At 39.2% G+C, this 25476-nt stretch overlaps 1 protein-coding gene across 3 annotated transcripts; it reads left to right on the top strand.

Annotated features, from left to right (window-relative positions):
* The first annotated feature begins 979 nt into the window (after positions 1-979).
* On the top strand, positions 980-17640 carry LOC108148559. 3 transcript variants are annotated; one of them, XM_041708971.1, is made up of 8 exons: positions 980-1348; positions 1535-1770; positions 6914-7537; positions 11559-11813; positions 12565-12742; positions 12967-13073; positions 16777-16854; positions 16917-17640. In XM_041708971.1, the coding sequence occupies exons 3-8, from the start codon at positions 7166-7168 to the stop codon at positions 17049-17051; spliced, it is 1125 nt and encodes a 374-aa protein (XP_041564905.1). In that variant the 5' UTR covers positions 980-1348; positions 1535-1770; positions 6914-7165; the 3' UTR covers positions 17052-17640. The 3 variants fall into 3 exon arrangements, with proteins under 3 accessions (XP_041564905.1, XP_041564906.1, XP_017131096.1); XM_041708972.1 differs by having other exon boundaries at positions 980-1285; XM_017275607.2 differs by lacking the exon at positions 1535-1770.
* Positions 17641-25476: the final 7836 nt, after the last annotated feature.

The following is a 25476-nucleotide window of genomic DNA, read 5'->3' on the forward strand; positions in this document are numbered from 1 at the left end:
ATTAAAATAAAATTCAACAACTTGTTTTCAACTTTTAAAAAATACATGTAAGTATCTTACCTTTGTAAGAGCCACTACGCCTAAAAAACAAAGAGAAAGAAAAAAATTATATATAAATAAAATCTCTATTAAAACATTTCGCCTGAGTTATTTAAGCCAGTGTAGTTTTATAATCAATACAAAACAAGGCAAGTGCTTGTCATGTTGTCTGGATTTTGATTCCATTTTTTTGCTAAGTGCATAGCTGCGTTGGTCTCTGCTGTCGTGCTGCTGTCGTGCTGCACACGTTGCATTGCCGCTGCTTGTTCTCTGCTATATTTAAATACGCTGCGGGTTGCAACGTCGGCTGGCGCGGCACTTCATTTGCTTCCACAACTCATTCATGCTTTGGAGCCCAGACTGCCTGTCAGAGCCGTCTAAGCCGGGGTAAACACTCTCCGCGTACCTCCACTGCCCCTCAACCTGCCCCTGCTATTTCCCTCTCATCCTTTTTTTTTCGCCCGGCTCATGTGCCTCACCTACTTTCCGCTCTTAGGCTGAAACTGAAGCTGAAGCCTCCGCTTCGGGGTGGCTGCAGCGAGAATAAAAAAGAGAATGCACTGCTCGACGGGGGGAAAAAAAACGTAAAAAATATAAAAAGAAATAAAACAAAAAAGCTGGGAAAAAACCTCCCTCCTGGGTATCGCTTTCAACGGGGCACTTGCAACCAGCCAGTGAACCCCTCAACCCCTGCTCCGCTAGCCTCCCGTTAGCGTTAACGCCAGCGTTAATGTTCACGGCGCTGCCTTCCTCGAGGAGTTCAGTTCAGTTACTCCGCTCTGCTCTGCTCTGCTCAGCTCAGCTCTACCCGATTCTCAATTCTCGATTCTCCAACAGCGACGGCGACTGCAGAGGCAGAGGCAGTGGCAGTGGCAGTGGCAAAAACCCAGGCCCATGAGGCCATGTGGCTGGCAGTGCTGCAAACAGTACGCTCGCGTGCTTTGCATACTTTGGTTGCGTTTTTTTCACTCCGCTCCCGGTTGCCAGTTGCACAGTTGCACGGCTGCAGTTCGCCCCACTCGCCATTTCACAATCAGCCGGGCAGCAAACTGCCACTCGTCGCGTAATTTGCCCGCCATTTTGCACCTTTGCGCGTTTCCGGTGGGCAACCTCGCTTCCGGTGACCGTTTTCGCGCCCATTTTTCGCCCAGTCATTGTCCTGCCGCCAAAAAAGAAAAAAAATAGCAAACGCAGGCTGCGGCCGGAGACCACGGATCTGATGCCGTAAATCAAACGAGCGGCAATTGTGCGTGTGTGATCGGTCAGGTGCTACACCGAGAGAAAGTTTAATAAAATTCCATAGTTCTATGTATGTTTTTATGTCCAAAAAAATCCCTCAATCATTTTTAAAAATAAGAAAGGATCTCTAGATATTATTAGTATAGAACAGCATACATGACTTCGATCAGAACTTAGTAAATTATAGAATTTTTGAACAGAATTTTACACCTAAGCAAAGCCAATAGACGTAATGACTAGTTTTTCCTCCGTGTAGCATTTGTCCTGCGGTCGAGTCCCCAACAAGTGGGCGGCATTGGGATTATGTCTCTGCGGGCACGGGGCAGTCGGCCAATTCCGGGCAAATGAAGTGCCGCATTATTTGATTATATAGCGAGCGACTCCTGAACCGCTTAAGTCGCGAGTGAGCGTGAGTGCGAGTGCTTGCATGTCTTGAGAGTTCCGTTCCGAACAGGACATTACGGGGCTCACCTATTGATTACGGCTCACAATGTAAGTAAATTGCGGGGTGGCGGAGTTACGGGCTCGATTCGTTGATTACTCAATCAGCGGTCAATGGGTTTAACTACCGGATTTCCGTAAGGGGAGTGGGCGCCTTAAATCTTGGGGAATTGCTAATCCTAGACTGGGCTTAATGCCGGGATTGATGCCAGATTGATGGCTCTGATTAAGTTGGTTGCCTTAATAGGCATTAATATTAATGTAATATTCCTGCAGGTAACTATGCAAATTTCAGGGCATTTTGGTCCCTACGTACTGTTGAGCTAAGACCTAAACCATATAATTTAAAATCGTTTGCCTATTGAATTTGATTATATTTAATTGAATGACTTGTTTATTTGAGCAAACATATAAAAACTGAACTATGAAGATTACAAATATTTTTAAATACTAAACAAAAGGGAGTAAAATTATATAAAATAAAGTAAAGTAGAGTAAACTATGCAATGTTTAATTATTTAAGTTCGACTTTATTTAATTGCATAACATGTTTGCTTAAGCAAAGAAATAAAGAAGTGAATTAAGAAGAATTCATCTTATGCAATATATTTGTATTACTAAGGGTAAGGACTAAAATGATACAACTAAGGTATAGCTAGAAATAAAATAAGTAATATAAATTTGTTATCATGTGTCATTAAAAACATATTAAAATGTTATGTTATTGAAATTGTGTAAAAGAAAAAGAGGCCAGCTGAGATGGCATAAATTTATACAGGGAAAAATGTATTTTTTGTAGTTGGGGCCACATTTTGTTCAACTTTTATTCAGACGGATGTTTTCAGCAACCAAATAACTAGTATTTAGTCTAATTTCTCTCTCGACTTCATTGAAATGTTCCTTAATTTGAAGCATTTTTGCTACTTAGGATGCTGCAAGTAGCACAGTTTAGGTGATGCATTTTGCACACTTTTCGAGCTTCTTGGTTTATCCCCGTCCGCCAACTTCACAACTTCACCATTTCAGAATTTGAATGGGTTTTAGTTTTGTGCGCATTTGTGCAGCATAGACATACTTGGAGCTGAATGGCACTGCAGCTGCCTGCAGGCTGGCATCTTCCTTTCAGCCTGGCTAAAAACATTCCCTTTTTGGGGCATCGCCAGCGACCACAATGAAACCGCAGTGAAGCCGAAAAAGAAAAATATGAAAAATGAGACCGCAGCTCCAGTTGGCCATTCAGGCATCTCCCTTCTATTTACACTCATTTCATTTCATCATCGGGATGAGCTGGTCTTAAATTTGCATAACAAGCGACAAAAGACCCCCGAATCGTAATTATGTGCAAACAAACGCGGCAAATGAAATTTCAATTAAAAAACGAGTGCGAGCCGGGGCATAAAAAAAGTGAAATCGAAGCTGGTCATGCATGGGTGGGGATCCGGGGGGTTGGGAATTGGACTCCCTCATTTTGTAAGGCTTCCTCTGGCCACCGCAATACGCACTGTCGGCCTGGGAAAGGGAGTTGGGTTGAGCTGAGCTGCGACTCGAAGTGCATGCCGAGTGCCAAGTGCAGTGGCAGTGCCAGGTGCACTGACATTGGCACACGAACGAGGCTGTTTCCCCTGAACCCCCGCCTTCCACCCCCTTACCCTCCCACGGACCCCCTTTTCGAGTGACTGGCGGTGCAATTTTGTTGCCAACCTTGAGGACGTCGCTTTGCCGTTTGCTGAACGCCTGCTATTCCGGAGTCAAGGCTGCAAGGGGCGTCCATGCAGGGGATCCCCACTCGTTCTCGCCGACTTGCCACCGAACTTCCCTTCTTTCTGGGTGCCCTTGATTCTAAGGGGTATATTGGCATTCAGCAGATTTTAATCATTAATACATCAAACTGATGGGGAAAGGCTTGATTTTATATTTTAAATTTTAATGGCTAGAATATCACAACTTAAAGTGTTGAAACTTGTCCTTAAAAAGGGAAGCCCAACTTGAATGCAGACAGTTTTTGCATCTGATGACCTGAACTGACAATTCTCATCATCTTATTTCAATTTGAATTTGGAATTTGAAACAAATAACAATTTATATTGTGTTTTTTTAAATTTTTGACATCAGATTTTTGCAAAACCTGTTCAAAAGTAAAAGTTTTACAGCTGTCAATGGCAAGCAAATGGATGATTTGATGATGTATGACATTATCCTTATTAAAGAGAAATTTAAATCAAAAGCAAATAACTATAGGTTTAAATGACAGCTTATTGGAAATTTTGCTACAAGCTTAACTAAACTCACATTTAGAAAATTTATGCCGACATTATGGTTTATTGTACATTTGTATATTATTACTACCTTATTACCTATACACATGGGAAAGCCACTAAAACTTTAAACAAACCATGAAATTTATTTATCTTGTCTTAAATCAGAAAAGTATTTCATAGTCGTAATGTATTTAAAAGCTTACCTACTTGCTTCGCATTTCAGTTGTTTTTATTATTTCTGTTTTTTTGAGCCAACAATGTCAACATGGCAGGCAGCCAGCAGAGCTCCAGCTACAGCTTTTCCCACTTTCTGCCCCTCATCATGGCAATCATCAGTGTGCGCGCCTTTTTGTGTGCATTGTTGCCGAGGGGTGTTAAATGGGGGGTGGCATGGGTTAAGGCGGCGGCAGGTTGCAGCGCTCTCAGTTGCCATTGCAGTTAATTGAAAATACTAAATTTCCACTGTCTAGACGGCAAATTATATGACAATTGTTAGAGCGCGCATGTTTGGCTTTCATATTAAAATTAATTACTCTGGCAGAAATTTTGCATAAAAATTTGTGTGAAAGCGATAAACAATGGGGCCATTGTCGCGCAGGTTTATATCTATTTGAGTGCATATGGAGTGTTGTTTCGGTTTAATCTTAGCGCAGTGGTTGCAGAGGAGTTGCCTATAATCCCCTTCGAAAGTTCAAAGTTGCATAATTAGAAAGCTAAGGCGATAATCGATGGTGGTAATTAGAGAAAGCGCTTTGCACATTTGTTAATTTTCACACGCTCCAGGGGTCACAATCTACTCATAATTGCTTCGCAGGAAATCTCATCTCTGTGAGGGGAAAGGCGATGACGGAGTCCAGGAAATTGCAAATTACAATCGGAAAACGTGGGCTGGCCGAACACCTTTGATCACAAATTCAGCTCACTGCACACAAACAATTATTTGGCACTTAATAAACAATGAAATTGAATATTTAAGACTCTTATCGTAGTCAGTTTGCGGCATATGCAAATTTCTGTCCATTTCTGTATTTCATGTAATTACACCCGGACCCGTAGCATCTTATATATGACATTTTCTGTATTTTCAAGTAAATGCCTTATGTACCGACTGCCACTGACATTCATTAACCAAGAATTGCAACCTTTATGGGCCAGCTCGTAAATAAACTTTGGCAAGCTGTTTGCAACGGCTGCGTATGCAAAACATCTTCAAAATTGACTTTACTGATTTTGCCTTTTGCATTTTATTATGTGTTTATTATGCTAACAATGTGCCGAAAGTTTTCCGGGGGGACTGAGATGCGGGCGGGCATGTGGTTAAATATTTGCAGCTGCTGCAGCTCCAGAGGCGTTGGCAAAGGGGGGATAAATATATATATAAACTTCATAACTGGATTACAGACTAAAAATATTGTGTTTAAGCTTGCTTTGTTATACTCATGTTTCGGAGAAATGTTATAATGGGAATAACATAATATTGCTTTGTATGACTGATTTTTGATATAAACAATTTTTTAATTACTTTATTACTAAGTTACTTCACATTTTCAAGTTTTAACAAGTCCTTTTTTTAACGAACAGCAATATAAGATTTAATTTAAAATTTTTTCTTTGCCTTTAAGTTTTCTACATTTTTTTTTAACCCTAACAATATTCCTATTTAATTATTGGTCTTTAAAAAAAAGATAAGCTAAAAGATATTTTCATAGAAGAACACATTACTTTAAAACACTTAAGGGCGAGTTCAAATGTGTCGATATCTGAGGTGAAGTTTTTCTTTGAACCCTCGTTTTACTCTTTGCCCTTATCAATTCATATCTTAAATCATTTCAATATCAAAACAGCTCTGAATTGCCTGGGCTATCGGATTCCTCCTGCTCAAGTTCCTGTTACGCTCTGACCCTTCCAGCAATTTCGAGCCTTTCATCTGTTAAAAGCCTCCACGCTTTCATCCCCTCAGCCGGAGGTCACTCATACGCCCCATTGTCCGGCGAAAGTGACCCTGGATTCTGGCATCTTGTCTAGCATGTGTTTATCAATATGAAAGGTATGCGAAGCTGAGTCAAGTCAAGCTGAGTAAATTAGTTGTCTCTCACTTTGGCTCTGAATTTCTTGTATAGTACATATGGTAAATCCACGGACTGGAGATGATGATTTTGGGCAGGGAGACAACAAACAAGGATCGGGGTCGCTCTGTAAGGGAAAGGGCATTGCAAATAGTTAGACGACTTCCTTTTGTCTTTTGTCTGTGACCCGAGGGCGCAGCCATATCCAGCCCCGCCCCCTTTGACCATCGCCCCCCCTTGCGACCCCTGGGCTGAGGCTCCTCCGTCTGCACTGGTCCATCTGTCATTTTAAGTGGCTTATTCATATGCAAGTGGCTTCCGGGGCTAAGCATATTCAAGTGTTTTAGTGGCTCGTGTACATGACCGAGCATTATCATTAAGTGCTTATAGGCAGGACTGGGCCGGTGCTTTTGCCCATTCCCTCGCTGCGAGTGAACAATGACTGCTATTAACGCAAATTGATATGCCAAGACCCTCTGACGACTGTCTAAATTCTGGCCCCTCCCCCTCGTTTGACATACACCTGGAAGACGAGCTCAATGGCCACCGGAAGTAGAAATATTACGCATACGCACTGTTGCACTTGGCAAGGGACTATAGCTGTGAAAAAATCAATTGAATTGGTATTTTAAGTGTCAATGTTTCAAAGCATTTTTATGTGAGTGGGAATAAGAAAAACAAACTCAAACCTTTTGTTATGCAAAAATGATTCTAAAAGGTGTAAGTGCTAGCAATAAGTACAATTTAATTAGTTTAAAAATCAAATCAATTTTAGGTAAAACATGGCTTTTTCCGTTTTAAATTCACTTTATTGTGAAATTTTAGATGTATATTAACAATAACATTTTGTTAAACTTATTTCTCTGGCAGAGTACTATGAAGGCAACCTCCAGCAGCAGCTGCAGCAGTGCCGCCAGCAGCTGCAATCAACCGGAGCCGCTGGCGACTGCCGCTTCCATATTGGCATCCAGTGGTGCTAGTGGTGCTAACAGTGGTGCCAGTGGGGCCAGCACCTCGACGAAGCCGCACCGCCTGACCAAGGTGTCCTTCGCACCGCTGGACCTGCCATTTCCCAGTGGGGCCACGTGATACGCGAATGCGAATGCGAGTGCCAGCACCACCATGCCCCACCACAACATCGTCTGCGAGTGGCTCCGCACCATCGGACTGGCGCACTACGGCGAGAGTTTCCTGGAGAATGGCTACGACGAGCTGGAGATCTGCAAGCAGATCGGCGAGATCGATCTGGACGCCATCGGCGTGGACAACCCCTCGCACCGGGGCAAGCTCCTCAAGAGTGTGCGCATGCTGCGCGAAAAGGGCGCCGCCATCGTCTACGTTCTTATCAACGACCCCAAGGCCTTGAGCAGCAGCAACGAGATCCTGGCCTCCGACTGTGATACGCCGGTGACCATGAAGGAGCTGGAGGCGGTCATGAAGCGCCACCTCGAGGCGGACGGCATCCGGCTTACCGCCCACCCGTACTCCACGCCGGTGAGTTATGCTTTAAATAATTCTTACAAAACTTATTTAACATAAAATTGCCAAATTTTTAAAACAAACAATAGATTAAATAAAAATTCGTATACCTCTTAAGATTTATTTATTTATTCGTCAACCACTTACTGTTATTTATTTAATGATATTGAAATTATTCAGAAATGAACATTTATGATTTTATAAAACTAGTTTACAAAACGTAATTGAAAATATTCTGCATCTTTTAGTTCTTTGGAGTAAATTGTATATTTAATTTGTTATTTTAATTTTTAAAATTTTTCTACATTGATTATTCAAAAAGTTACTCGTTAAATAAAGCCATGTGGTCATAAAAAAAATAAAAATAAGAAAATGTTTTTATTAATTAAACCTTTTGATATTCCTGGGTTTGGCAACTAATGGCATTTTTAGTATATAATCGTTAAAATTTTATACTATTCTTATGCACTGTTACCTTTTAATAATTTTTTAACTTCATTTTAATTCGTTATATTGTTTTTATTTTAAGCGTTTCTAAAAGTGTTTTATAATTAGCATAGTTCCTACAGTTTATAAAAAAATCGTATACATTGTTTAGTATTTTTAAACAGCATACCTACTAAACTTTCATACAGTTGTGTCATTTTGTTGTTCTTTTATGGTTTTTTGGGGTACTATGCATCTCTGGTGTCCAGCCAAACTGACCAGCGTGGCGAGCAACCAACCAGCGATTGCTCTTATCTATGGTCGTTTTGTTTAGGACTCGGGCAATTTGCATCCTGCCAACCCGGGGGGCGTGGGAAAGGGGGGCGTATGGCGGCAGATGCAACGTGTGACAGTCGTTCGGGGAAACAGCGCTGTGTGCGCTCTAATGTGAAATTAACACGATTTTAATTTAGTTAAACCGAGTGGCCAACCAACGAAGTCTCGCTGGGCCACCTCAACATTCACTATGGGGTCCTCCCTTTCCACCCACCACCCACCGCCCCTGCTGTTCTGTTCTGTACTGTTTTGTTTATTTTATTATATGCATGTTGGTCCCCGGCCGGGAAATGATTTTGCATTGCGTTAATTTTGTTTATTTTGGCGCGTATTTTTTGGTGACTGCTGCTGGGGCTTAGAGATAAAGCTGTGCATTGTGGTTACGTTTTTCGGGTGAAGGACAAGGCAAAGGGGGGCACAATTAAATGATCGGCTAAAATTGCCGAGCCAACAAATTGCAAGTTTCAGCAGGACACACTGCTTTGTGTTTATAAATATGGTAACACACGTGAGAGCTACAGACAGTGGGTAAAAATAGTAAGGACAGTAAATAAATGTCGATTTCTTGTAAAAAAATATATAACATAGTATACGATCAGTCATAATATGTATATACTTAATATTAAATTAAATTTTTGGATTATTTTATTTAAATATTAAGAAAAAAAAGATTTTCTAAAGTTTAAGTACATATTAAATATCTGTAATTCTTCTAGATATTTCCACATTTTCAAAGAGAATTTTTGTCTAGTTTTCTAGTTGCTAGAACCACAGTTCCCGTATAAAAGAAATGCATATTGAAAGGCATTTGCCAGCCTCTTTTGCTGTGATGACTTCTGGTGCTTTTGTCCACGTTTTTGTCGGTAGGTTGTTTGTACTTAGTATCTGAAAACATGTCACTGGTTCAGGGCCGTCTGCATTTCGCCAAAGAAATGCAATCCAATGCAATGCAAAATGGATGCAAAGCCTTTTGCATTTAAAGTTATTTTCAGCGGTAGCAGTGGAGGTGTAGGTGTGCTTCATCCTTGGGGGCGGTGAGTGGTGTTAGGGGGCGTGGCAAGCGTGCCTATTGAGCACGCATAGAGTGTAGTGCTGACAGTTTGCCAGACACTCTTCAGATGCCGATGATGCAGCTGCTTAATATGCAGGCCACGCTATTCTCTGGCTTCCGCTCCAGCTCCAGTTTGCTGAATTTTTTGCTCAACTGAGAAAAATAAAACAAAGATTTCAATCCGAGTCAATATAGCCCATATTTAAATACCCTTTGTTCTTACTATTCAAATCGTATCAACCAAATGTTCTGCCAACAGATAATAAAGTTCATTCTTATGCTATTGAAATAGAATTTTCAATAAGTTATGTTGAAAACTTCATACTGGTATGCTAATAATAATATATAAACCTATTAATCATTTGTGTGTTTGAGCATTATATTCGATTATTTATTTTTTATATCCAACCCAAGCTAACTGAAATGGTTATGATATTATTTTTCAAACGTTCTATAATTTGTCAATTTTGTAATCAATATTTAATACATCTCAAAAATTTATTGGGCATTGTTTTTAAAAGGTTCTTTAAATTATCAACTTTGTATAAGTCGCTTTGATTTAACTGACACGCAGATTTTTAGAAACAAAAGCTTAGATATGTTATATCATATCTCCTTTGACAATATGTATTCAGTCTCAAACATTTTTACTTTTCATACCTTTAAGAGTGATTTTATAATAATAATGATAATTTTGATAACGTTATAAAGTGATCATTTTTTTCCCTGTGTATTAGCACTTCTATTTTTGTTCCTGATCCTGTTCCTGTCAAAGGGTGTTGAGACCGCTCCGTGGCTATGTGTGAAAACTTTGTCATAGGCTGCATCAGCTTCCGCTGCTTTGCATTTTAATTAGCGTTCTTTTTTCATTCACCGCCACAAGTTTATGGCTCAGTACTTGGCATAGTTTGTGCGCCAAGATGTGGTTAAATATTTACGATTGTTGTCTTTGTGGCGCTCCAAATTGAAATGTAACTTAAAGCACCGAAATGGAATTATACCGGAGAGAGGTGTCCAAGAAAGAGGAGGGACGGGCGGTGGTTAGACAGGACTTGTTGGCTTCTCTGGGCCGTCAACTCCCCGTTCGTCTGGGCCATGTTGACGCGCGGGCTCCAACTTCAACTAATTGCACTTTGCGCTGATGAGACAGACAGCCCTCTGGGCGAAAGAGTGAAAGGGTGAAAGGGTGCATTAGGGGGGTACATAGTATAGTATACTATTGTATACTATCTGTGTGTGTCTAACTGACTGACAGCTGCAGACAAGTTGCATTTCAGCACAAATGTTTGCATGTGCATTACATGAATGCGACGCTAAATGAATTTGCCAGGCTTGGTGGGTTGGGTTTAGGTTTACTCCGTGTTAAGTTCGAGTTAAGGATGCAGGTGCAGACATAGACAGGCAGCAGATGCAGATACAGATGCAGATGCAGATGCAGATACAGATGCGGATGCAGAAGCAGATGGAGCTGCATAAAGGAGCACGAGCACGATGCTGTCGCTTCAGTGACCGCTTTGAATGTCAAACAGGACACATTTAAGTGGCAACCTCACGCTAATTACCGGAAGATATTAACACTTGTTCGTCTGACCCCCTCACTCTTTGCCCAGCCCACCGCCTTAAGTAGTTGCCTTTGACCCTGGCCTTAGTGGAGTGTGGTTAAGTCTTCTTGGAAACCACGGGTCCTATGAACAAACTTCCCACATTTCACGAATTAATGTATTCAATACATAACCAGCAGGCGCACAAAAATGTCATTGCTTAAAGGGCATATTTTAAGAACTGTTTACTTAGATTCAATAAATAAATAAAAAAGATTGTAGTGTAGTTTAAAATGATTTTAGTATGGTACGATAAAAATGCTGATATAATATTTGTTTACTTTTAGACATGTCCATAACAAATTAAACTTGTAAACTTGTAAACTTGCTAAATTATATTAAATGAAATAAAAAGAATTAAGATTAAACATTTCCTTACTTTACTGCATTAATATTGTATGTTGTATATTCCCATTATGATTCAAAGTTTTTAGTGGGTATGTGGACTAATTAATTAATTAATTAAGCAATAGAAGATTCAATATACCATTTAATGTATCAATTTATATTAAAAGGAAACCTGTTCAAAGGTCCAGCTTATTAAAAAGATAATCAAATGAATTCAAATTACAGTTATTAATTAGTTTATATTAATTGTGTGATTTCTTTTGCCTTTGTGTAGGAGGGCAAGCGAGGCTACCTGGAGGGATTGGCCGCCCACTACAGCAAGCAGATCAACATGCCGTACGAGGACGTGCTGGACGCCATCGAGCAGGTGCGCCTGTCCAAGTGGAAGGAGCGCCACGTGCGCATCTCCACGGGCCACACCCTGTCCCGCCGGATGGCCGGGCCCAGCTGCAGCGGAACGGGCCTGGTCAGCTCCTCGGTGATGCCCACTAGCCACAGCCAGCCGCTGTATGTGCCCGGCAAGTACTTGGTAAGCAGATGCGTCGACTTTTACGGCCGGAGTGACTTTTACGACCTCCAGCTAATCAGACTCTAATTCATTTCCGTTCCGTTCCGTTTCGTTTATTATGCATGCTCATGTGTGTGCTCTTTTATGTGTACTTGCACTGCAAGAAAATTTATGGCTACCATATTAAGGGCCTCTTTAGACTGGTGATTTTAAGTACCACCACCTTTTTGTATATTTTATGATGTGACTAAACTTTGTTGGTAAACTTTGTTAAAGGTCTTATTTAAGAAAAAATTAAAACAACAAAATGTTTTACTTAAATATTGCTTAAGATTAATATATATACTTTCATCATTCTGATTTTTGTAGTTTAGGTGATTAGGTAATAGTACACAAAACTATTCATTTTGTTTCAAATTACTTTAATTAACAATGTTAAATGTCTAAAAAGAGTAAGAAACTTTATTTTTATAAATCTTAAAAGCACTAAACGCATATAACCACATACACATAATTTAATAAAATATTTTATTTAAATATTTCTAAAGGGTTTTTTGTTATATATATTTCTTCATGATTCTATATTAAATAGTTTACTTTTTCGTGTAGTTACCTACACGAAACCATTCATTTTGTTTCAAATTACTTCTAATAACAATGTTTAAAGTCTGAAAAAAGCCGGCAACTTAATTTTTATTAATCCTTTAAGTTTTAAACACATATATATTTTTTTAATTGGATTTCTAAAATGATTTTTCCCGTGCACGCTTAGCCCTCCAGCTGCCTGTCAAATCGCGAGGAGAACGAGATCTACAGCTACACGCAGAACGATTTGGCCAATCGCATGGCCCGCAATGCCATCGACTCCAAGTCGGCTCTGAATCTGAACGGTATGCAGCAAAGCTATCCTGGAGCGAGGAACAATTTCTTTTACGACTTTTCGGCAACAGGTGAGGAGCGGCTTAAATTTGCAGGCGGGCTGTGGTTAGAGTCAGTTTGGCGGCTCTTCGGTTTTTATGGCTTTTAATTCAATTAAATTGGCTTGCGCTTAAACTTTGACTGTCTGGTTAATCAAATGAATGTCTGTTTGATTCTCGGTTTGATTGTTCGCCTCACTGCCCCGCATTTGGATGTGGATATGTGGATACATGGATATCTGGATTGGATGGGTTAGAGGGTCGGAATAAGCACAAGCAGCGGAGAACGGTTTTCGCCAGGTTTTTGCAGGGCCTCCGGCAGAGTGGAGATGAGCTGAACGCCACGGAAGGAATGCAGTTGAAGGTGAGTTTAGAGGTCACAAATTGGGTGCCACTTACGAAGAAGGTAAACCTTTTTTTTTGTTTGGAAACCACTTCCCGTGTGTGATTTTGTCATTTCCGGTTGAGAAACCATTTTTATTGCCTACTTTAAGGGCAGTCATCTAAGGTCTTTTGCGTGTTTATTTGTGGGTAAAAGTTAAGTTTCTTTTTAATCCCAGAAAAAAGGGCAGCAGAAAAAGGGTTAGAAAGTGACAGCAACCTAAAAGGGGAATGTCTGGAAAGTTAAAACAATTAATTCTTTTAGAAGTTATTTTGGAAGTGCACCTTTGTTTTTGTAACTATTGTCAGGCATTCTTATGGTTTAAATTGATATTTAATTTTGGGTAAAACTAAACTAAACTTAAGAAACCTACAAATTTGAAGGTTATTTAAGGAGTGTATGTTAATAAATATTTTAAAATATTTCCAGATATTCTTATGGCTAAAAATTTAATTTAATTTTAGTATATAATAAAACAAATCTTAAATAACACATGTTATTTTAAGTATATTTAAAAAATATAAGAATTTGGAGGTTATTTTAGGAGTAATTGCTTTTTAAATATTGTCCAGCATTCTTATGGCAAAAATTGTTATTATATTTTGTGTAATATATATAATTAAACACATATTCTTTTAATTGCACTTAAAAAACATAAGAATTTGCAAGGAACCTAAACTATTTATCAGTTTATAAATAATTTTCAAAGTAAATTTTAAACCTGCTCTGTTTCATTTGTATGTCCAAAGAGACAAAGAGCATTAATAAACTATTTAATGTTAAGTTTCCATCCGGTACTTCAGTTCAGCGCCATATAGCCAGTGACATTTTCATTAGTTGAGCATTAGACACTCCCTAAGCTGCTCCAGAATTATGAAAATGGAAAGAGTTTTCGCATTTCGGTCGCAATTTAATTCCCGGCTCCTTAATTCAGGACCGGGAATGTCGTCGCCCTACTCCTCCCTCGCTTCCAATCCCTGTGGAAAGCCATGAAAAGTTCCATAATTTGGAGCCAACTTCAAAGCATTTCCTTGCCACATTCAAAACAAAAACTTTTCCCGCTCTCTGTTTAATGTCGAATTTTTGCCATGGACAAGTTCGCTGGCTTGAGAGGGGTTGGGTGGGGCAAAAGGCGGAGCGCCTGGGACTACTTATAAAATTAAATTAAAATATAAAAACCGCGTAAACCTACAAATAACAACGATGGCCGCAGCAACAACAACAATGGCAGCAATAACTAGGAAAGTTCGCGTTCTCGGGAAAAATGGAGGCGGGGCAAGGCGGGGCGGGGCGGGGCGGAAAAGCCCGGAGGCGGTGGAAAACTTTATCAAGGCTAAGCCGATAAAAGGCAATTACCGTTAATTGCGTTGACTTGCGCCGGGCGAGCGAGCGGTCGAGACCAGACAATGACAACACAGCCGTAGCAAGAAGCGCACGGCGGAATGGGGATCACGGATCGGGGGTTAGGGGTGAGGGGTCAGGGGTCAGGATGGAGCAGGACATGTGCCGGATGCAAATGGCAGAGACTCCGTGATATGAACTGTCAATGAGGGCGGTGGTGCCCCGGGTCCTGTAAGTGCAAGTGCCAGATACAGATGGCAAATGCGGAATGCACTACAGAAACAAAAGTAGATCACTTTCATTTAAAAAGTTTCGAAATCACATAAGAGTTCTAGTTTTGGTTTCTAATAAAATGATTTTTTAACTTTAGAATTAGAGGTTATATCCAGTTTAAAAATACTCCCTTAAATGTAAATAATATATATGCACTTCATTTTAGAGGAGCACTTTTATACCTACATACCCTTAATAATACAAATTTACTTATCGTTTCACAGTAGAATTTTAATAATGAGAACTTATATGTTATTTTAAGAAATTTACTATCCAAATCCAGGATTTGATCTTTGCAAATTTGATATTTTAAATGAAAGCTAACTTATTGGAAACGGGAAGCAATTTTTTGTGTTACAAAGCTAACAAAATGTGTTATCAAGTATTAAGAAAGTATTTTTAATTTATTCTGGTCAGAAACTATATAAGAGGATGGTTCTTTGTACTTAACATGTTTTTTTCCTAAGTGCATCAAATACTGGAGTCGCCAAGGACAAAAACTGGGAACGAGGGCGCCAATCGCATTGTCGGGGGCGCTGTCAAGGATCTGGGGAGCACGTTCCGGCAACTCCACGTTACCTGGTCATTTGCACCTTGGCGCGATTCGGCTTTGCTGCGGTTGTTATGCCGGATGCGAAGGATGCAGAGGCTGCGGAGGATGTGGGCGGGGTTCAGGTGAATCAGGCGGGGCTCCCTATACACGAATGGTCCTTTTTCCATTCGCATTTGTTTTTATTATTTCAGGCGTGCCAAAGTGTTTTGTTTTGTGTGTCCTCGCCGGTCACTTTCCCATTCCAGCTCCCTTCCTTTTTTTTTTTTTTTTTTTTGCCATTTTTGTGTCTTTTTGTTTTGGTTTTTCTGTATTTTTGGGTTCCTTCGGTCCGGCGAGAGTTTATAACTTTTCTTGTTTTACGGTTGTTGTCCGGTTTTTCTTTTGTGTATATGCCCGCTCCGTCGCCGGCTGTTCATTTAATATTTAAGCACAATTTGCCGCTGCCGAGGACTGCAGATTGTCCACTCCGGTTGCTCCTGAGTTTTGCGGTCAATTTTGAAAATGACTTGGACTAAGCACCGGCGACAATTGTGCTCCGTGTTGGGGACAACTTCTTTTGTGTGTGCGCGGCGTGTCCTCTGGCACTCATTACCTTCCCGTGTCCACGGCTCCTGAGTTTCCCGAATCTCCCGATTCACCCGCTTTTGCTATGCTTTTTTGCCCCGGTCAAAGGTCACCCGGAGAGCGTGTGTTTCAGCTCCTCAACGGCACTCATTATGCGGTCTGCTGCGGAAATGCTGCTCTCGGGACAAAAACAGAAACAGAAATAGAAACATCCAGCGCTGGCCTTTCATTACACTTACTGCCCGCCGCTTTTCATTTGACATTCCCATTTCCACTTGAAGTTCTGACTGCGGTCGTTTTGAGGTGTCGATTTGTTGGGTCTGGCTCGAGTTAATGAAGTAATCATGGGTGGGCAATATGGCTGGAGTTGCTTAACCACAGTGATGGAGAAAGTACAATTTATTCTGGCTTGTAGAGAACAAATTCACTTTGCTATGTTGATAGTTGCAAAAGCTTCAAGATTTACACCAGCAAATGTATTTATAAATATATAGAATAATAAAACAAATAGATAAGCTAATAATAGTGGTAGTCAACAATACAATGTAATTATTTAAGGAAATATTTCTAATGATAAGAAAATATAGTTTTCTTTTTTAAAACATTTATATTTTTTTAGGGTTATTTACATTTAAGGGTCAGGCTGTGAGAATTTAGATGAGTTTCTATATTTTTTTTGATTTCTATGTTCTGTAAAACATTTCTATATTTAAGAAAGCAATTCTGTATTTTAGATTTCTATATTTCGGAAAACATTTCTATGCATTGTATTTTTAGTATTATTTAATGGTTATCTTAGTTTTAAGATAAGTTAATTTATATATATATATATATTTATATTTCTTAAAAATGAAAAATGTATTTCCTTTAAGAATTAAGCTTATGATCGAAATTGTGTTAACAACGATAAGCAGTTAGAATGACTATTTTCTTATGGTTTTTTATATCTAACAGACAAACGAGCGCCTGAGAAATTGCAGCACAATGAAGCGACCAGAACCACATCAGGACTTTGAAAAGACCATACAGAGAGTAAATATGAGACCTTTCTGTATCCAAAATATACGCATATTAACTGGGCTGTTTTCCCTCAGCTTAAGACACAAAAGGCGGCCCAAAAGAAACCAGCCAGTGCCCCCTTGGAAATGGCCTTGCACGAAAGGAACAAGGAGGTGGCCCACACCCTTGTGAACGAGATGCCGCTCAATAACTACACGAAGCATCCCTAGGAGTCGGTCCTAGGCAGCGCAGCTGCTTAGATCCTTCTTCCAGGATAACCAGCAAACACAAAGAAAACACTCTCACTTACATAAATTGTTGAATCAATCATTATTCTCAATCAGGTGATACACAATCTTAAGAACGACAGGATCATAATCTAAAGGATGAGGCTAATAAATAGGAAAGGAAATATAGCAGGCCAACGAAGCAATAGCAGTGCACTCATAACTAACAAATAGGAAGACAAATAGCCATAGGAATAATATCTACAAGCGTTGAGTTTAACTTACCTATAGGACTAATTGACAGAACCGACCTGATCAGCACCCAAACCCACTGTATAGACACCTGACCTGACCATTAATGAACAGTAAGCCTAGTTTAAGCAGCACTTCACCTCCCCTTTGACCCGCTACTACTAATATATACTACACAGAGAAAAATACTATACTACCAAACAAAAAGAAGTTACTCCGAACATTATATCGCTTGCCAAAATGGTCAAAAATTTAAATTTGAATCTTGTTTTTCGGTCAGTAAAAAATTTTTACAAAGAGTCCATAAGTAAAAACCTTTTATTCAGGGTAAAATATAAATATTTATATATATAACTTAATATTTATAAAACACTTACATTTATTAATGGACATTTTTAAATATTAAAAAATGTTAAAGATTATTTTAGAGTCTTTGTGAGCACTTTTAGTATTGACAAAAACACCATCATATTTTGGTTATAATTTTTTTTCTCGAACTGTATATGGCTAAAATGATCAAATTTAAATTTTAATTTTGTTGTTATTAACCAGAATATAAAATATTATTTGTTATTTTCATACACACTTTTTTTTACACATTTGTTAAATTCTTAAATTAGTTAATGGGCTTTCTCAAATATGGAACAGTGTTTAAAGATATTTCAGAATCAGCGTGTACGTTTAGTAATGATTTTGTTTTGATAGAAATTTCTTAATAACCCTGAAAACAATTTTTCGATAAAAACACCATTATTTTTTGGTGATAAATTTTTTCTCTGTGTGCGTACTCCAACCCAAACCAGATTCAATCCCGAATCGCTCTTGCCCCGAAGTCTAGCGGCAATTATTTGAACACTTCCAGAAAGCCGCCGCAGCAGCAGTCTGCGAATGGGAATGCGAATGCGATTGCGAATGCGAATGCGAATCGACAACTGACCGGGGGAAATGTTGACAAAACGCAAAAATCCAACAAGCTTAACGCTAAATCAACATGCACACTCGCACATTTGGACCCACATGCAGGGGCAGAATGGCAAACTTGTTCTAACCGCAGACGTTGAACAGACACAAGGACATTTGGACATTTGGAAATTTTCAGACGGACCGACGTACTGACAGAGCGGATGCGGCTCTGGCATTTCCGTTTCAACTTGGCAGTGCATCGATTTTGGTCTTTGGTTTTTCGGACTGCAGCTACAGGCTGCAAAAGCACCAAAAGCAGCAAAACCAACCTGAAGCCGAAATGGACGGTCTGCCATTTGCCTTTTTTGCATTTTAATTGCATGTTGCGCCTGAAAGTATGCAACTTGTCCAGCTTGTGCCAGTGTGTGTGTGTGTGTAGGTGGAATTGTCCTTCTTTCTTGCCATGTGTTTGTGTTGATAGAGATGGGGAGTCTTTATAGAAGTGCTTAATTTAAAGTCCTTAATGTACAATGTATTTCGGATGCATAAATCTGAATTTTAAGCTTAGGTTTTATTAAGAATTATTTCCATTCCCTTCTCTTTGGGGCTGTACCATTTACAATTTTAAAACATATTAAAAAAAATTTGTACTATATCTTTATTTTGTTACATTTTGTCTTACTTACAATTTTTTTTTCTTAAAACACCTTCTATCCTATTGGCGTTAGTAACTATTTTAAAACATTTAAAAAACGTGTATACATTAGGTTTTTTACTATTTTTCGAACCTTAGCTTTTTATACCTAAAGCATCTTAAAAGGTACCTTAAAAATAGTAAACTTCCCAGAGAATGCGAATTGCACTATTTATCATAATAACAAAAACTTATAAAAACGTATTTTCTTAAATTTAGTCGTATCTAGAACTTTTTTTTTCAAAAGCACCTCTCTACCTTTTATAAGGTAAATAGTAAACTTCCCATCACTATTTTTTAGACAGAGAATGCCATTTGCATTTTTGAGCCAGGCAAAGGCATTTGAAATTCGTTTTTAATTTTGTTTGCTCTCTGGCCGAAAGGCACCAAAATGGTCGATGGCCATTTGCTCGCGGTTGTCTTTGTCATTCCACCAATTTCAAGCCACTCCCACTTAGCAGCAACACCCCGAAAAAACATGGAGACATCCGGGAAAATGCTGCAGCTGCGTTTATTATTAAATGTCTGCGGCATTGCGTTGAGCTGCCAGAAAATTGAAACATTTAGCGGCTACGTGAGTGCGTTTGCCAAGGGATCTGCAGCCATTTGGAGGCCCGTTTCCGGTTCCGTCAGTCGCCTGTCGCTGAAAACTGCAATTAGCTTAAGCACTTCGTCCCAATGCCAAAATACCATGCCACTTTCGGCGAAATTTTCCGGCTGCCATGGCAGCCATTTAATATTTCATTTTTTTATTCGATTCTGTTCTAGCGTGTGTTAACGTGCAATTAACCCGGCCAGGCCTCGATGATAATTTTATTTAAATTTAATTAAATGCAGTACAGCAGAGAGTCCGCCAGCCAACCAACCAGCAACCAGCAATAGTGAAAATAGTATAGACAAACAAACAAACAAAATGCAAACAGTGAAAAAAGGTGAAATTAAATATAGGCAAAGTGAAAACAAAGCAACAAACTCTGAGCGGGCAGTCAAGTGTAAAATTGTGCGCCAGTTTAATATATATATAATTGCTTAACTACCAATACATAGGCATATACATATATAGATACAAATACAGATACAGATACAAATACAGCAGCACAGGGCCAGTTAAATGGCCAAAACAAAGGGAGCAATCGGCAGAAATAGACCAGTGACAGCAATTAAAGCGTAAACTGTAAAATACAAAGTCAAATTCAGAGCAAAACACGCTCGCTTTAGTTCGGATAAAAAAATAAATAATAAATTATTTAATAACAAAAATTGATTGGGAAGTGCACAATATAATACTAGCCATGATATTTACAACCAATCAAGCGAGAGGCATTTCGTTATTGATCCCAGCCTGAGCTCAGTGTCCAGGTCAATTAATTTATGCGTAAGCCCAATCATAATTTAAATTAGGACTGCCAGAGTGGGCCATAAATCAATGGGCAACTTGTTGACCCATTTCGGGACTCCCCGCTGCCAAATCAAGCAGACGACAGCATTTACGTTTACATGGCCAAGTGGCCAGTCGAGCGTTACAAATCACAATAAACAGGAGAGGAGCCGAAGCTGAAGCTGATTCCAATCCGGGCTGTCGGCAATTAGGCTTACGGATACATATATTTATTAATTTATTATGGATATTGATGGCCCATGGTCCACTCACAAATATACATCAGCTAATATACATATAGCTACATTTAGCCGCATACGAATATTTACAATAAAAGTTGATGGTCAGCGGCCATCGACAAATTTCAATTTACATACGTAAGTGTTTAAGCAGAATGCCAAAGCATTTCAAATGCAAATGGTTCCATAAAACGACAAAAAATACGAAAATTGATTGCCCAAATAAATAAATAAATAATATTTATGAAAATAGAGCACGCGTGAAAGCGTGTCAGAATTACCCACATAAACATAGTGAATATATTTACACACATTTGTATAGATATATGTATACACCCCTAGAATATACAATGTTTAAAACAAATATTTAGCGAGCGTATGCCCCGAATGTTTTGCAATTGTAATCAGAAATTGGCAAATGACTCGCAAAAAGCGAGTAGCAAAAATTTGCATACGTTATATGAAACAATCAAATATTTTTAAAGTTCAGTTCACATAGAAATAAAGAGTTTTTCCGAAATGTACAGCAAAATGGAGTTTCGATGGGTGGTCTTAAGTGCTGTTAGTAGTAACAAGATTGATTGGTTTTTGTACTTAATTTAAATCAACATTCAAAAAAGGCAATGTCAAAATATTAAAATAACACTTAATAACAATTTAGTAACAATTTGTTAGTTTAATTGAATTAAATATAATTTAATATATAGAAAATAGCTTCACTAAACTTTCCTTATTTGATAGCAACAAGATGTTGCATACTTTTGGGTAGCGGGAACAAACAATGGAATCTGAGTGGTGCCCCCAGTTTGAGAGGCTCTGGGCTTTGTGACTTATGCTGATCAGTTGCCTTGTTTGCAAATATACATTTATTTGTAGACAAATATCGCAAATGTGAACGAGGATATGGGTCCTTAGATGGAGAAGCCGTTTTATTTTGTTTATTACACTTTTTATACAGGGACATTTCTATCCGGAAAAGGGACCAAATGGTAAATATGGTGGGTAGGTAAAATGCAGGTGTTGGCTTCCATCAATGTCGCTCATGCGTATCTCCAAGTTGCCCCTGGCGGATGATTGATGATTGCTCTGACGCTTCCTGCAAGCTGAGATTGCTCTAAACCTTTCCCTGCTCCTGGTGGGCAAATCACAGGAAGCAGAGTAAGTCTTAGGGGTTACAAATAGTGGTTGAATATATCAGCGAGTTGTAAAGCACGGAAACTTTAAACAGTTCTTATTGGTGTCTGAGTACGAGACACATAAGATGGTAAATTATTTAATGATAATGTGAACCTACTCTTTTATTTTTGCCACAAAAGATCCATAAAGATAATTCAATTCTAGAGATAATGAAGAGCGGATTTGATTTCATTATTAAGAAAGTTAGGGCTAACTGGTATCAAATAATATAATTTATGATAGAAATGGTATCGAAATCATTGTAACAAATTGCAATTTATTTTCTCCATTTTTATAAACCATATTTATTTCTTTGCCTTATGAACTTTGCAATTATTTGTTTTTATTTTATACATATATTCTCACAGCACAAATCTGGGTTCAAAGTTTGTAGATCCTTCAATATCCTATTAAAACAAATGAAAGCAATTTGTGTGAAAACTACGGGTAAAGAGTTGCAAGAGGTAAAAACAACAAAGAAGGAAAAGCGCTGGCAGGTTCCTACTCGAATATTCCCAAACAAATATGCAGGAACAGCCCCTCGTATCCTCTCATTCCGCCATTCCCACATTATTCGAACTTCGAACGTGTCATTGTAAGTTCAAGTGTAGCCAAGAGTGGAGAAGTCGGGAGCAGGAGCAGAAGCAGGAGCAGAAGCAGAAGTCCTCCAGCTGACTCCGCTGGAGCGGATGGGAATGAGTGCCGATGATGATTGTTGGCATCGCCAGGAGGATGGAAGTCGGGACTTTTCGGGCCTGGTCCTGGTCCGATGATTGTGATGGGCACAAAAGCCAGAGGCTCATGAAAAATGCATGCGACTCGGCTGCCTCATATGTTTTATGGCTTGTTGAATTCCGTCGCTGCTCCTGCCCCTCCGTTGTACTATAGTTCAAGTTGTAGTCAAAGTCGAATCGCATCACTGCCATTGCCCGTTAAATTAATAAAGGACAGCAGCAGCAGCAGCATCAGCAGCAGCAGGACCCTGACAAAAATGTTGTATGCGGCCAAAGTTGAGGTTTGTTTTTCCAACAGCTGCCGCCGTGCAGAATGAAAACCGAGCGGAGTCTGGTATAATATGTTTAATTTTCCCAAACATATTTCCCTAGCTCCCTAGCTCCTGGCTCTGGCTTTTTTCATTTGTTATTTTTGGCCAACAGCTAGTGTATTCTTTGATTTCCGTGTGATGGGGCTGGGGCAAGTCCCCCTCCTATCCTGTGAAAGCGCATTTGTCTAACCGAGTGGAAGCTCTCAATCCCCCAAACCACATTTTCTTGCCCCGCTCTTTTTTATAAATTTTAATTTCCGTTTGCATTTTGCACGTTTTTCATAATTCATGCTCTTGAAGTAACTAGATTGATGAGAGCCGTTTCCAGGCGGGCATTTGCGGGCTGTCCACTGGGCTTATCCCCGCCCAACATCCCAGTATCCCAGTATCCCAACATCCCAGCATCGCAGCATCCCAACCTGCTGGCGAGCACCACACCGCCACTCACATGCATAATCGTGCGGAAATGCCATATACACTAAGCTGACCCAGGCCAAAGTCTTACTTATATATATAGTACACTACGTACATAAGGATATATCTATAGATACGTATAGCCGAGCGTGTGTGCCAGTAAATCGCTGTATCTGAGCCGAGGCATCACCAATCACCCTGCACCGCCCACTCCACACACCCAGCTGGCTCTCAACCCTTTGCCAAAACAGCTGCCTTGGCTGAAAGTCCTGCTTGAAGCTCCTGTCGGCTGCACAGAGAAATAAAACAATATATAAAAAATAAATAAATTTTAAATATCTAAAAACTAACTATAACTATTAACTGACTTTCCAACAAGTCATAGCTACAGAAGTGGATAATATTATATTAAACTCTAAAAACTTTTTATTTGATGTGTCAAATGTTGTATTTTTCTTGAAATTAAAAAATATAATATAATTTAATTTATAAAGCTTCGGGATTGTAGTTACCCTCTTTTTCTAAACAATTTTAAAATTGTTAACTTTAGTAATATTTTTAAGTTTTAGTTGTTAAAGTTATTAAAAAACTAAAGGAAATATCACTGGTGCTTTCCTTAGAAATGTAAACTTGTTGCGCTGTTATCATAATAAAATAATAGTAATTACTATAATAAGTTAATTTTTATAATTCTTAAATAGGATTTCATTATTATGTATATTGTATGTCCTTCCTTAAAGGACCTGAATTTAATTTAATATATTTATATTATTTTTTTGTTGTGAGCCTTTACTTCAATATTAATTATGTTTTAGATCAAATTTTTGAACATACATTTGAATTCATAAACTAATCATTATAATGATTATAATTATTTGATAATATATGCATTATTTTGAACTCAGTTAACTCATGTCAATAGATTTTTTCCTTAGTGTAGTGCTGCTGTTGGTGGTGGTGCTGCTGGTGGCTCTGCCACTGGAGGTGGGGTGGTGGTGCATCCCCATAGGGCCATTGACTAATAGGATTTGAAGAGCGTAAAATTGGTTCGTTGTGAACATGAAATATGCAGTAAATCCTTTTGCGCCCCGCTGCCGTCCGTGTTTTCCTTTAATATTTGCTGCTGCAACGTTGTTGCAGCTTAAATATTCTTACCCCGACAGCAAGGTCCTGACTTCTGCTCTGTTTCCCCGGAGTCACCCTTTTCCATTTCCCCTTTTGGTGGAGGCCAATGCACGCGCAGTTTGTTGCAATTTCGCGGTTCGATTTTCCTTTCCCCCAACCCAAAATTTTCCTCCTTACATTTTCCAACGTTGTTGTCGTCGTCTCGGCGCGATGGTGTGTTTTATTATCACAAATAAAGCGCAATCACTGTTGTGGCACCCGCTTCTTGCGCCCAATCCCACCCACTTTTACGCCACTTTTCCCCCGCTTTTCCCGCACTTTTCCGACCACTTTTCCGCCCACTTTCAGCCACTGAAGGAAGCCCAAGTAAGCATTGCATTTTTCATGTCTGGATTTCGTTCGTGTGGCAGCCTGAAATATTGCAAATAGTTTGGCGCTCCTTCTCAATTGCGTGAAATATGAAAAACCCCGGGAAAATTTGTAGTAAAAGCCTTGCTGCCGTCGCTGCAGCGGCAATGCACTCCAGATTTACTTTTCGCTTTGCTGCCATTGCAGTCTCCTAATGTTTGCCTCTTTAATTGTCCCTGTTGCTGCAAATGGCCGGGCATTTGTTTTCATTACTGCCAGGACGAACTGGCCCAGAGAAGAAGCAGTTCTCAGGACAATCTGAAGCTCAGGGGTAATTTGGGTACACTGGGGAGTACTTCTCAGTTAAAAAAAAAGAATTCTTAGTCTGGACTTAAAACGGATTCACTCTGGAGATGTCTGGGTCTTAAAACCATAGATTAGGTAAGAAACTTAAGTGTGGAAATGACAAGAAACTCTTTATTATTTATCAATATCTGTTTTTATTAATTGCGTCTCATTGTTTCCCTTATAAAAGATGGATTTCGAAGGTTAATTTTACTGTAATTTTGTGTCTTAAAACCACAGAGTTTGAGTTTAAAAGCTTTTAACAACTTTTTCACTTGACTGCTAATTGGTTAAAGTTTAATTTTCGTTAAAGGTTTATATTAATGTTATTTTTAAATTGTATTTCCCTAAACTTTCAGACTTTATTTAGGGCTATAAGGCTAGGCTATAAGATAGAATTTAAATGTTGTATTAATTTTCTCAAGCTACGAGGCTATTTAATTCCAATCATAAAATAGTTTTGCCTTCAGTGTAGCAGCCTTGGCTGGCGACAGCGATAATTGTGAGCC

Source organism: Drosophila elegans, unplaced genomic scaffold, assembly GCF_018152505.1.
Source record: "Drosophila elegans isolate 14027-0461.03 unplaced genomic scaffold, ASM1815250v1 contig_468, whole genome shotgun sequence".
NCBI lineage: Eukaryota > Metazoa > Arthropoda > Insecta > Diptera > Drosophilidae > Drosophila > Drosophila elegans.